This window comes from Anoplopoma fimbria, chromosome 21 (genome assembly GCF_027596085.1).
Source record: "Anoplopoma fimbria isolate UVic2021 breed Golden Eagle Sablefish chromosome 21, Afim_UVic_2022, whole genome shotgun sequence".
Classification (NCBI taxonomy): domain Eukaryota; kingdom Metazoa; phylum Chordata; class Actinopteri; order Perciformes; family Anoplopomatidae; genus Anoplopoma; species Anoplopoma fimbria.
Genome location: NC_072469.1, coordinates 7984709 through 7998185, shown reverse-complemented (window position 1 = coordinate 7998185; position 13477 = coordinate 7984709). Strand labels below are relative to the sequence as shown.

General features: G+C 39.9%; 2 protein-coding genes across 5 annotated transcripts in view; one reads left to right on the top strand and one right to left on the bottom strand.

The window, feature by feature from the left end:
* The first annotated feature begins 2263 nt into the window (after positions 1 to 2263).
* Positions 2264 to 13477, top strand: part of rnf32 (ring finger protein 32) — a 29508-nt gene continuing 18294 nt past the window's right edge. Inside the window, exons 1-7 of one of the 4 annotated variants that reach the window (XM_054622722.1) lie at positions 2264 to 2309; positions 2644 to 2869; positions 2953 to 3095; positions 4435 to 4592; positions 5164 to 5272; positions 8582 to 8749; positions 9678 to 9912. In XM_054622722.1, the coding sequence (XP_054478697.1) occupies positions 2295 to 2309; positions 2644 to 2869; positions 2953 to 3095; positions 4435 to 4592; positions 5164 to 5272; positions 8582 to 8749; positions 9678 to 9908 (1050 nt within the window). In that variant the 5' untranslated portion in view covers positions 2264 to 2294 and the 3' untranslated portion in view covers positions 9909 to 9912. Of the gene's footprint in view, positions 2310 to 2499; positions 2539 to 2643; positions 2870 to 2952; positions 3096 to 4434; positions 4593 to 5163; positions 5273 to 8581; positions 8750 to 9677; positions 10403 to 13477 lie in introns of those variants that run through there. The other 3 variants (XM_054622725.1, XM_054622721.1, XM_054622723.1) reach the window with 3 other exon arrangements.
* lmbr1 (limb development membrane protein 1) overlaps positions 10432 to 13477 on the bottom strand; it is a 33590-nt gene continuing 30544 nt past the window's right edge. The window contains exon 17 of the mRNA XM_054622720.1: positions 10432 to 13299. Coding sequence (XP_054478695.1) covers positions 13214 to 13299 — 86 coding nt within the window. The 3' untranslated portion in view covers positions 10432 to 13213. The remainder of the gene's footprint in view (positions 13300 to 13477) is intronic.

Sequence of the window (13477 nt, the reverse complement as noted above, 5' to 3'; positions counted from 1 at the left end):
CCACTGACTGGTTCACTCCCAGATAGCCAATGGGGGACTCCTATCCACCATGGAGTGATTAAAGTCATGTTAAGGAAGCATTATGGGTCAAGTCATAAAATAATTTGATTTCTGTCCCCCTCCACTGTCTCCTATCAAAGTGATTGGTCTCCTGGTCATCTCACTGGCTGACATAATTGTTAATTAACCATTATGGGCTGCCCTCTCTCATCTATATCTCACAGCAATTACTCATTTGACAACAATGCACTATATCACAGTGTACGATGTATGGACATAGACCTGTTTTATGAGTATGAACTCAGTATCATGAAAGTGTTCGCTCCAGTCTAGATCCTTTATTTACTCAAGTATTGATTACCATCATGTTTGTCTCGCATGATATGTTCTGCAGGTGCCAAAGATGATTTAGTCTTGGCAGCTCTATGTCAGTAAGCACCCTAGCATATGCATGAGCTCCAAAGAACTGACTGTTCCTTTTCAACTTCATGTCAATGCAAACTTGCAAAGCAGTTCCTGTTTTTTTTTTTACCTTTCGCTTAAGTCATCAGGCTCTTTGCACGTCAAGGTGAGTTGTCTTTTCAAAAATACCACAGATCAGGTAAAGAGGTCTGGGGGGAAGAAAGTTAAATAAAAAGCTCTTTAAAATGGTATTCATAAAGAAAAAGACAAACAATGTACTTGTTGAAAAATAAAAGCGCACACAGAAATCCATTCTGATGACAGTTGGAAGAATGCAGGCTTTATGGGGGACTTGAGCTCCATCTTTGCCATATCTTTTAAGCATGATTATTTACTTAAAACAACAAACCAAAGCCTAAAGTCTGGCTTTGTGGACGACAGGCCTTTGATTGAGCTCTGAGCTTGAATTCTTAACTAATAAATTGTTCCACGCCTTTGTCTGGGGCATTAACAGCAGTGGTCTGCGTTTTTCTTGCCCTAATCTCAAGAATGCAGCAGCCTCTTGAGAAGCTCAGGGGTTTCCTCCTCTTCCAGAGCCAGGTCTTCACTTTGTTTTCTTAGAGGACTCCCTGGATTGACAGGCCTCACCGTTAGCCCTTCTCCTCGGCCATCTGTTTCCACCGATTCTGACTGAACACATCAAAGTCAATCAAGGCTGCAAAGCATTTTAAAAGTCACACACCCCCGCGCTGTGTGTGAGAAATAAAGCAAACTTTTCATCGGGCGCACAAAAAGAGACGGTTTGGACTGTGTGTGTTTGTGTGTACGGTTTTCCATGTGAGGGTGACCTGGGAGGGATCCCTTAGCTCACAGCACAGGTATGAGCAGCTTAGCTTTGTTCACGGCCTACTCTGACGACAGCTTGGTGAGTCACCTATAGACACATAGACTAACCTCCTTTGGTCATGTTCCAACTATTCACTGACAACTCCCTGACAATAAAATAATCATTAGTGAGATAGAGACACAGCACATAGTTTTGCAGGAGCAAAATTGTCTTTGCATGGTGATAGAAGGGGATCGACATAGAAAACTTTGCAAATGTAAAACTATCAGCAGTAGCAGAAGAAGTATTCAGATCCTTGACTTTATTGACGCATATTGTACAGTTATTTTATTACTTTTACTAATGAATGAACGTCAATGCAGCATTTTAATGATATTGCTAGCCAAGAGCAAATTCAATTAAATGAATTAATCTACAGTGCAACTTACTACTATTGCTTTCATGTAATGAACTGGAGTACAGAAGTATACCTACAATAGTCCTCTCTGAATTGTAGTTTGGTAAAGTAAAGAAGTACTAAAGTAAAGTAAAAAAACAACAACCCATAAATACTCTTATGGTTAATTTAAGGATGGAGGGAAGGTAGAGAGAGGGAGTATTTCTTGTTTTCTCTTTGTTTTGGATTTAACTTTGGTTAATGTATAAGTATGTTATTGTAAGAATATATAGTTTTTTTTCTGTGACTTAACAAACGTGTAACCCACTCCAATATAATTGTATTAATATCTAATTTATTTGAATCACAAAAAACTAAAGTAGGCAACAGTACTTGAGTAAATGTACTGAGTCACATTTCAGCATTGGAATAAGTAATGTCATTACATAATTCACAAATCAAAACATAATTCAAAATACATTTAATACTCTCAAATAAATAAGTCATGAAACACATCACACAATAATATGTATGGTGTTTTTAATGTGTGAACAATAACCAATCAGCTAACCCCAGAGGTCTCAGCTCAGCCAATCAGAGGCTCCATGTGGAGAGGTAGGCGGGTCTTGGCTGGTTACCTGGTGAACGCACCAACACTGCGTTGATAGGATGGCAATGCGGAAGGTTTGGGTTTTTATCTTTCATATAAATATAAAACTATGTCAGGTTTATCCTCTGAGCTTATTCTAATATGTACATTCAGGCTTTACACATTACCCCACGTGAAGCTTGAAGACTGTTGTGAACCTGCTGTCTTAATGAGATAGAAAACACCTGTGTGAACTGAGCTCCATGTGTTTCTGCATTCTGCTATAAATGTGTGCATACAGTGTGGTTCACAATGCATTCAGCTGTATTTATTGCTTCTCCTGGTCTGAGATGAATACTAAGTCTACATGTGTGACTCTGCAGCACTTTCTGTAAATGCATTGATGGACATTTATATCATATTTCACAGGGTTTGACGTCTAAAGCTGGCAACAAGTTGGTGCTCACCTCGGCCGCCTTTCAAGACCACATCACACGCAGCCTGCTGCATCCCAATTTCCAACTTTCTGACCCTTTTCTGAGAGGCAAAAGAAAAGCGGCCAGAAGAAGAGTGGAGGAAAGGGGTCTGCAGGCACACGATCAGCAAGAAGAGAGAGAATATGTGCTTGAGTCTGCTCCACCTCCTTTAACATTAGGTATAACGAACACACCCATTTAGAAAAAGACTGTATTTCTTGTGAATATATAAATAACCAGTGATTTTTCTTATGTATTCTAGCTCAGAAGTTGGGTTTGGTGGCCAGCCCTGCAGGGAGACTGACGGAGGACGATTGGACTCAGGTCAAGGCGAGGTCTGTTCAGGAGGGGGACTCAGCACATCCCTGTGCAATATGCAGGGAGGAGTTTTGCCTTCAGTCTCAGGTATTCCCCCAACACAGTAGCTACTGTTAATACTCTGTGAGAGAGCTTTTTCTTTTGTATATTTTTTTTTTGTTGCATGTTTCCAATGTGCTGTCTGTCCTCAGGGAAACCTGTGTTTCCGTATACACACATGGGCACATACACAAAGCCGACCCCCAACTACCACCTCCCCCCCTCCCCTGCAGTTCCTGTATGTCCTAATCTGTGTAGACAACTGTACAAATTTACCCATACTGCCTTGGAACTCAACTGTGACGTGATGATGTAGCAATCAGTGTGTTACTGTGAGGGTCATTCAGTCCTTTACACCTTTCCGATCCCCTTTTAAGATGCCAATCTCCTCAAGAATGTGGGACTAGAATAGGCGGCCTCACAAAGCACAGTTGCCATAGATGCGCATGTAAATATTAGTTTGACTCAGGGGAAAAAAAAAAAGTTAATTAGAGCCTGCTAACAAGGGAAAGTGACAGGAGGGAATCTTTGTTGATTTGGCAATTTCCTGCAAACCTTCTTATTCTAACGGTGCGTTTTTTTGTGCCACAGTCTCACAGTGTTGCATTCAAGCATTAATATGACAATTAAAATGCTTACAGCAGCAGTTGTTCCTAGTCAGCTGTGTTAACTTAAATATTTGCTTTATATTATTTTAATACAGGTCAGAATCTTTTTTCTGTAATAGGAATGGATTTAAAATGAAAATGGTACTCTCCTTTCTATTACATTTTTTTCACTTTCTATATTGTGTCCATGAACTGTAGCTTGTAGCCTTAAAGCATTGTGAGAAGTGAAATTTCTCTGTGGTCTAATAGCTCCTGGAAATTGTACACTGCAGGGGGCCCTTTCACTGGTGATGGAGTGTGTTGGTCAGGCCAAAACAATGGGAAATCAATATGCCTCCCCCCTGCCCTCTAGAGATCTGAGTAAACTGGTTTGTGTGCCAAGCCCAAAAGCTGTGGCTGTCTCCTTTCAGACCATAAAAAGAATCCCACTCACAGGTAGAAGAGACTATAGTCCAGGTCCCAGCCGGCCCACTGGGGGTCCTGCTGACCCCCTCTATCCTCTCAGCAAATAACACTTAAAGGCAGATACACACATTCTCATACGTGCATGAATACACACATTTAGCATGGCTTAAGACTCAAATACACACACAGCATGTGCACAGACTGTATACTGTATGAGAGCTTTTTTTTTGTAAGCACTTGAAAACCACTACACGTTCAGAAGCATCCTCTGGAGACATTTCAAACCATATAGTCGGTCAACCTATGAAATTGCATGCATGATCCAATTTTCATTTCAGATACACTAAATAACTTATGTCTCTGTTTCTTTTTAGGTGTTGCTGTCTTGTTCTCATGTTTTCCATAGAGCATGTTTGCAAGCCTTTGAGAGGTTTTGTGGGAGGAGGTGCTGCCCGATGTGCAGAAAGGAGCAGTATGAAACACGGGTGATCCACGATGCAGCTCGCCTCTTCAGGCACCAATGTGCCACCAGGTACATGCACTAAGTTGATAAAATACATGAATTAAATACTTTCAGTTTCAATAATTGTATTGTATTCTCTAATACTAAAATGTGCTTTTTTTTTATGAAATAATCAATGGTAATAATAATAAGTAATATTAGTTCAGCTGCTATTAAATCATTTTTATGTATACAGCCCATTTTATTATGAATAAAAGGAATCTGCTTTGCATTAAAACATAGAGGCACGATCAAATAGCTCATATTATAGTTGCACATAAAGTTTTTCATTTGAAAAATCAATGATGATTGCACACAAGTTGTCTTTTGTGCTTTTTATGTCTGAGTTTACATGGGTATACATATAATTGCTATTATAGCTTGGTTGAGGTTTTACATATGAGAAATGATGTCGAATCATTTTCAGTAAATTAAATTGGCCTGCCAAGAAGCTAATAGCTTTAGATAATCATAGCAATCAATAAATAAAGTGCTCTTGAAATTCTTGCAAAGCTTGACTTTTACCACATTTTACTCTTACATTTTAAAATGTTTTGACTGTGACTTTTCAAACGTATTTTGTGGGTATATGTGTGTGCAGAATTCAAGCATGCTGGCGAGGCTACCTTGCCCGAAAAAGGTTCCGACAATTGAGAAAATCCATCTGGCCAAAAGACAAACAGCTGCGACGGAAATTCTTTGAGGCAAAGGTGAGTTCGGACTTCAGACCTGCAGCGATCACAACAGGGTCTTATAGATCAATCATGCTTCTTTGAATCACACTGAACATACATAAGGTCACATTGACTAGCATCTGTCTATCTTAAGTTTTTTCCTACATTTCACTCTGACATTTTGAGACTGTTTAGTTAGTCAAACAAAGCTTGCGACGAACGTCAAGTCTTAAATGGTTTCAGGGACTCGCTGACCCCACTGCTAACCTACAGACACACAGACACACCTTCACCTGCTCTCACCCTCTCAAGCTTCTTTGATGCTTTGTGAATCATACACTGATTGTCCACTAATGAGGAGAGAGTTTTGTGTTTTAGTCAAACAGTCTGGACATTCCAGGGTCAACACAAAAGCTCGATGTCTCCTCTGCATGTTTGGGCTCTTGTATTCCTTCATCTATCTATATATGTTGTGTGTGTGTGAGAGTAGCTCTGTTACTGTGTTGGATGGGAAAGGGTTAAGAGGAGAGGTTTACCAGGATGTTTGGATACCTGACACAGGTTGTCATTTCAGGCTTTGTTCTCTTGTCCAATTTCAAAGCTACTAATCATGCAACGATTAGACTTGATGAAGGGATTATTTAAATACTGGCCTCAAGAGGAACCAGTGGATGGGGTCATTTGACTCTGAGGCTGTGTTGCCTTCAGGGTGACTCTCAGGAAAAGGGAACATTGCCACCTAGTGAACCTCCCCCCATTTGAGGCCTTGGATGACCAGAGATGAGTCTGGTCACCTTTATCTTTTAACCAAACATCAGTTTTTCAGGGAATACAAAATAAGTTCTCATACACATTCATCTAATATCCCTGCTTTAAAATAGTCATAGCTCCAACACATGCAATCTATGAACAGTTTCTTTAAGGCCATATTTATTTATATGTTGACTTGTAATCATGCAGAGTGCTCCTGCGCTTCAAACAGGCTGATTAAGCATGAATGACAAATGTGTGAGGGCCACACTCGTATGTGTTGCAAAGGTCGGAGTGTCCTACCCATCCCCCTGTCAGTCTCTATCATCTGGCCTATAAACCATGCCTTTACATGTCACGTAAACAAAGACACAGCATTTACTGGTCCAATTAACTCTGTTCTAACACATTAGGCCATGTCCCGGTCCACATGCTTAGGATGGAGTCATAGATGCTGTCAGCCACTTTACATTCACGTTGTGTGATTCAGTGGTTGTGGGTGGTCATGAGATTGTCTCATATCTTTTGTCACACTGAGGATGATCTTCAAGAGCTCTGAGCTGCGCAACACGGCGCTGACAGGTCTGATTGACTTGATTTTCAGCGGGAAGACGTATTTGCTTAGCTGACTGTAATGCAAACAGACGTGTTAGTGCTGGGCTGGAACCTGTGTGAGACGGAGAAACCTATTCTTTCAGTATTCCTTGTGATAGCAGGAGGCCATAAAGCATCTTTGTACCACGAAGCCACAGGTGTTCCTGGTTAAAAAAAAACAAAAAAAACAAAAAAAACTCCCACATATCAGCCCAGTTTCAGAAATCTTATCAGCTGATCCCGATGCCCAGCTTTCAATTTTTACTCACTTCGGAGGTCCGACCCTGAGTCAACAGATTAAGGAGGACACTACCGACATCTAGATGGATTGCCGTGAGATAACGCCTCTGCACTCCACCTCCTCTTCCACCTCTCTCTGCTCTCCCGTCAACATTTCCCGTAGAGCAAGGCAAAGTTCACCAGAGCTGTACTGTTTGCCCTCACTGTCGGAAATTCAGCCAGGCTCATAAAACCCTCCATTCAAATGGTCAACTTTGTTTTAATTTGTGATTAAAAGACTAGCTGTAAAGCAATTGTGATGTCACTACGATAGGCTAAGGGATGGCACATGTATGTGTATGTGACAGAAAGACAAGTGCATGTGTGGAAGCAGGTGCTGAGGCTAATGCCACTATAAGTTACATTATGCAGTCATGACATTACTTTTACCAGATCTAGTGAAACACATTAATGTAGAGTTGCATCTATTAGTTGATTGACAGAAAATGACCGTCAGCAATTTTGGTAATCAATTAATTTGAGTAACCTGTCACGCAAAAATAACAAACATTGCCTAGTTTCAGCTTCTCAATTGTGAGTATTTTGCTGCTTTTCCTTGTCTCCCATAACAGTTAACTGAACGTCTACTGGTTTCGGACTGATTTTCAGACAAAACAAGCATTTTCAAGACGTCACCTTTCAAGACGAGCTTTATGAATATGTGAGAAGTGTTTCACTATTTTATGACATTTTATAGACAAACGAGCTACTGATTAATTGAAAATCAGCATATTAATCATTTGCAGCTCTACATATATGTATGATTTTATGTAACCTTAATCAAATACGGTCATTGAAGCTTTCACCCACATGATCTTGTGATCTCATGAGGTGTTGTCGTGGAGATGTTTTGGTTCATTTAAATGTAAAGATGTTGTTACTTATTTTATTTGTAGACATTTATGTTAATTGATCAATTGCACAGTGCTGTTGGAATGTATACTGTATATAAATAGCCTATTCATTGACTAATGAATATGTTTTGGATATAAACATGCATATGAAGTCATTAATTGTTGCCTAGCAACAGCTGCTGTACATGGGAGAACCCAGATGAGTTCTTGAAGGACAGACAATAGAAAGAAGTCTTTAAAGTCGGTCAATTTGATAATGTTAGAGGAGAACGGCGCTTCTGATTTATTATATTTAAAAAAGAAAAATCCAACCTGAATGTCTAATTATTGATTCAAAGCCTTCTTCACTCAGCCAGGGAAAACATTATGGAGGGGAAATGGGAAATAAGGACCTTGTCTTCTGGCTTAACTGGGTGGTATTTGTAATTTAATTTATTATAATTAATTACAAGGATTATAGAAGTCAGTGAAAAGAACGGTGATTAGTAATTCCATGACACGTAATTTATTACTTTTAGTAGTTCATTCGTTTTAGTAAAATGCCCAAACACTGTGGACAAGACAGAGGAGAGAACATGTTTATGATTGTGTAGAAGACAGAAAAGGTGTCGGATATGTGTGTTTCCACGGTTCCCAGCACTGTCTTCCTGTCTTCTTCTTTTTTTTTCTTTTACTGGTTTCCATTAATTCCCCGTGTTAGTGGGAGATGTGACTGTATTGATCTGGCTGTTTAACAACTGCACCCTGTCAGCATGCCTCAGCCATTACAATACACACAAACAATTAGCCTCCGCTGAAAACAGGAATCTATTGTGTATCTGAATGAAACATGCCTCCTTTGTGCCACTTAAATGTTTTTTCTAACTAGTTGCAGGAGTTGAATGACAGCTTTGTCCGATACTGTCACACCGACACGGAGGCTTTTCTGAGTGATATCAACCGCTCCCTGTCATCAAGCAGACGAGTGTTCCAGCAGCTGGAGAGAAAGCATGTCTCCGAACCTCAAGAGAGGGACTGGGACCGAATTCAAAGCCAGGTCAGGAACAAGTCACACTCTGCTGAACCAGAAGCCACTTCTACCATTAAACAAGGCCCCTGTAAAAAAACAAAACAAAAAAAAACATCTTCTTCTCCCAACCTTGCCTTTTCCTTGACATGTTAACGCTTGCATGGGGACAACAGCATCACAGCTGCTGTATAGAAAGTACACCTCTCCAATGGTGATCATTGACTTTATCAAATGAATGGCAGTGGGTAGGCTAATAATCCTCTTTGTTTACAAAAAACATGACCCAGTCTGATAATGCACGGCAGGCTTTTCATCGCCTTGACTGCTGTGGAGGGATTGAAAAGACATTAAGATTTGCCGTTCCATAAGGCTCCATTGTTGGCTTTCATTGCAGCCAGTACCATTTTCCATAGAGGGGGGCGGGGTGTGTGCAAAGAAGATGTCTTTTTTTTTTTTTTTTTTCTTCTTCTTTATCTGGTGTGAAAAGGTTGAGCACAAGGCAGGAGTGGCTCAGCCTTGACATGGAGTATCAAACAGTGAATGTGCTTTCAACACATACCTTGCACCTTTTTTCACGGGTGCAAACTCTATAAAGCGTAGTGCAGCTCGTTATGAAACATTTAACGGCCGGGCTTGTTGGCCCCTAAATACAGGAAGCTGTCTCTGGTTAATCATTGGCGGAGCTGTGCGTGTGTTTCTTTGTTTTCATAAGGATCACTGATAAACATGTTATCACCTTGTCTGATCCAGCCCGTCAGGTAGCTGCTAACAGATTCGGTTTAGAGTTCTTTATAATGACATGGCGGGGGCAAGGATAAAGTCTGTGTTATTTCCTTTTCTAATCAACAAAACATGCAAAAATAACCTCTGACTTTGTAGTTGTCTGGGCATCTTCCGAAATAGATCTATTCTTATGGTAGTCCAACTTTATATTGTGTGTTTTCAACACCAACAGGTTGTCCAGAGAGGTGTCTGGGACTGCCCCATCTGCCTGACTGCATTGTGTAGCCAAAGCCTCCCAACAGAAGCCGGTACATCCAGCCATCAACAACGCAGACCCACAGTGCTTCTGTCCTGTTCCCACATCTTCCATCAGCTCTGTCTGGAGGCCTTTGAGACCTTTTCTATTGAGAGCAGACCTTCCTGTCCCCTGTGCAGATCTGTATACCACAAAAAACTCATCTAACCAGGTAAAAATTTAATTTAAGATGGCATTTGAGATCATCGCATTAAGTACCCAACATAGTACCAACATTTTGGGAAATACACTTATTCACTTTCTTGCTGTAATATGAAGCTGGAGACGATTACCTTAGTTTAGCATAAAGATTGGAAGCAGGGGAAACGGCTAGCTAAAAATTCACCAACAGAACCTCTGAAGATCACTGATCGCATAACACATTGTGATTGATTTGTTTCATTTGTAAATTAAAACGAATGTTAACATCACAATTTTTGGTTTTATCGGGAGTTATGTTACTGTAACTATTTCTTGGCAAACAGCTGCCGATAGCAGTAACTTCAGACTTGTCACTGTGTTACAGCATGTAACTTTCTGTAAACTCACAAATGGTTCTTTATACAGACGCTGGTTAAACGAGAGATGCACTTTGGTGTATAAATAAATGTATATCCCAAAAGGCCAAACTACAACTAACTCATCTGTCAGTATTGATGTCCAGGGTTTCGCAATGATGAATGAACAGATGTTCACAAAGCATTTTTCTACATTTATTTGCAAACACACAAACATCAAAAAAATAACTAAACATACATTTAGCAAACTGAGAAACTGTAAAAAAAAATACATTCACAAAACATGACATGCAGCGACCAAATGACATACAGAAAGAACAGAACAAAAGCTGCTTCACTTACAGGCCAACTCTCAACTTTTGAAACCCCCCCCCTACACCCCACAGAGATGTACTGTAAAGGCAACCAAAAAAGCTTGCTTGAATAGGAATGTCAGTTTGTTCTTTATGCAAAGTTGTATTAGGGGAGTGACACTTCACTGGCAATTCAAGCAGAGCCCAGTGTTACCACAGTCTGCAGCTGAGTGGATGTATGCACAAGCATATTGAAACTGGAAAAAAAATCCAACTCAAGTCATTTATCTTATATAGTTTATCCAGATCAAGTCATACATTTCTTTTTACCTTCACTAATTCATCTGACTGAAAAGTGATATTTTGAATATTAATAGTATCTTCCTTTTTGCTTTGCCATATCTCTTTGGTCCAAGTTGATTATTCAAAGTATCCACTCAACGTACCAGAAAATCTCCCAAATGTTTTTGCCAGTTAAGAATTTAGGTTAAACTGCTTTTTAAATTATATTTTTCAAAATCAGAAACACAGTCTTGCTTTGTGTTTGGGGTTGTAAAAGCTGTATAGGTCAGCCTTTACAAAACATTCTCGGTTCAATTTGCTTGTTTGAGGAGTTGGCTTCACCTTGAGTTTCATAATTGAGAGTTGCAACATTTTCTTTAATTCCAGTCTTTGTAAAATAGCAACAACCAATGGTAGACAGCTTTGATGTAAAACATTCACCGTCCCTAGAAACAAAAGTTTGAAATGCATTTATAAATTTAAATTTCTTTAAATCCTTTCTTCTTTTGTCATCATGTCACTTTAGTCACCATGAGAACACATGACATCTATAACGCCATAGAGATATCATCATTAGATCACTCGACTCATTGCTCAACTCTTATTGGTAATGAATGAGTCTCAAAATGAAGCTTCTCACTAGATAAGAGCTACTGTGAAAACATTCATGGCAAAAAGCAATGTGTACATTATATCTAGCTGGCTTGAGACTAGAAACTCAGTGGCGAACAGGGGATCACAGTGGAACTGTCTAGAGTCAAACAAAGTACTTGTACACATATGTACATGTACATGAACAAACGACACAGAACAAAAAATACCTTAACTTTAAGCCTGCGAGATGCTTGTCGTATAAGGCATTTAAGGTGGTTCTGGAGACAAAGAACATCACAGTTCAGAAGATTATGCAGCAATACAACTACATGTAAATGGGGCCTGAGTCACCAAGTCTTTCCACCAGATGCAACGTTGCACATTTTTCAGTCATGCATTCTGTTTGTGAAGACTGTTGCAGGTTTGCATTAGATTTAGGTGTTTGTAAAAAAATATGTACAACAAAAATACAGATTGCTTAGTGAGTCAGACCCTCAGTGGACTCAACAAGAGCCTAATATTTACATCTAAATAATGCAAAAGAAGTATGAAACACAATATAATATGTACATGTAAATACAACATTTACAAAAATGACAAACTATTTGACAAATTTGCTGTGCCCTGTGAATTTAAAATAGTTCTTTTTGGAGGGGGATGAGCGAAAAATGTGATGACATTTTTTTTTTTAACATGTGCATAATAAAACTTTAGGAAATACAACTACAGGCTTAGCTCCAAATGTACTAAAGCATTCAGCTCTTTGGAACTGAAGTGGATAGAACTCTCATATAGTTTCCCATTTGTAGAGTAGCTCAAGTCTAATCTAGAGCACCTAAAAAAAGTTCTTACCCTACTTCATACAAACTAATGACATCATCAATAAAGTTAAAGCGCACTTCAGTAAAGCCAAATAAAACAACGAATGAGGCCTATCATTTATGACAGTGCCAATGCATATAATGTGAATGTATTGATGTCGTGCAGTTTCATGTTTTGGATGTGATGAGTGAATAAGTGACTTCTTTCATGCTTCACAAAGCACATTTTGTTATTTTCACATTTTGACCTTAAACAAATAAAAACAAAAACAAATTGACACCTTATCATGCCCGCATCAGTTCACATAACAACCAAAGATCAATGATTAGAGACCATCAATTGCAAATGCTCCATGTATCACACACACACACACCAATTATCATGTACATACTGACATTAAAAAAGGACTCTAATTGGATTGTGGGGGTCTATTTACTATACTGAGTACAGAGGAGGAGGAGCACGGCGATAGAAAATAACCTTTTTGCCTTTTAGTTGGATGTAAGACTTTGAGAAAAGGACATTGTTTGACCTGCTTTACCGCCTTGCTTTTGTCTAGTGCAGTGGCGAGGAGGATGTAGAAGAAAAACAGAAAACAGGTAGCGATTGCTGGGGGGGGGACGCCCTGAAGCAAGAGATGGTTGGTTTAAAGTCACAGTCGCGGTTGAGGTCAACATCAAGGTCACTGCAGTGATGCCAGTCTATTTCCCTCCTCGGTCTCATCCCTGGCTCCGTCCCAGCTTCCATCCGAGACGCAGAGGATGGAATGTCACGAAGCTAAATTGCTCTCAGCCTCCAATTGCAGCATCCGTCAGACGCTGCCTGGGTTTATTAAGTCCGTTCCAATCCCTTTCACCTTTCAGTAGTCAGGCAGTACTGTCGAAATCTCCCTTTGGCTGTGCTAAGGTGTGTGTGTGTGTGTGTGTGTGTTTGTGTTTGTGTGTGTGTTGATCTATCGTCCCTTTCACAGAGTTTTCTGATGCCCGTTGGCCGAGAGCTTTCCAGATTCAGGGTCCGTGGGGCTGTTTGACAGTTGCAATTTATCTAGACCTGGGCAGGGAGAGATAAGGGAGAGAAATCTCATTAAAAAGCCTCAGACTCTCACTTAGACAGAGGTATTGATGTGCTTTTTTTCCCCTCAGTGCCTCTGTCTGACATTTTCTAACCCTATCCCACCCTGTGTATCAAACATCCAGGGCCTGTCACCACAAGCCTTTAAGACTAGCCC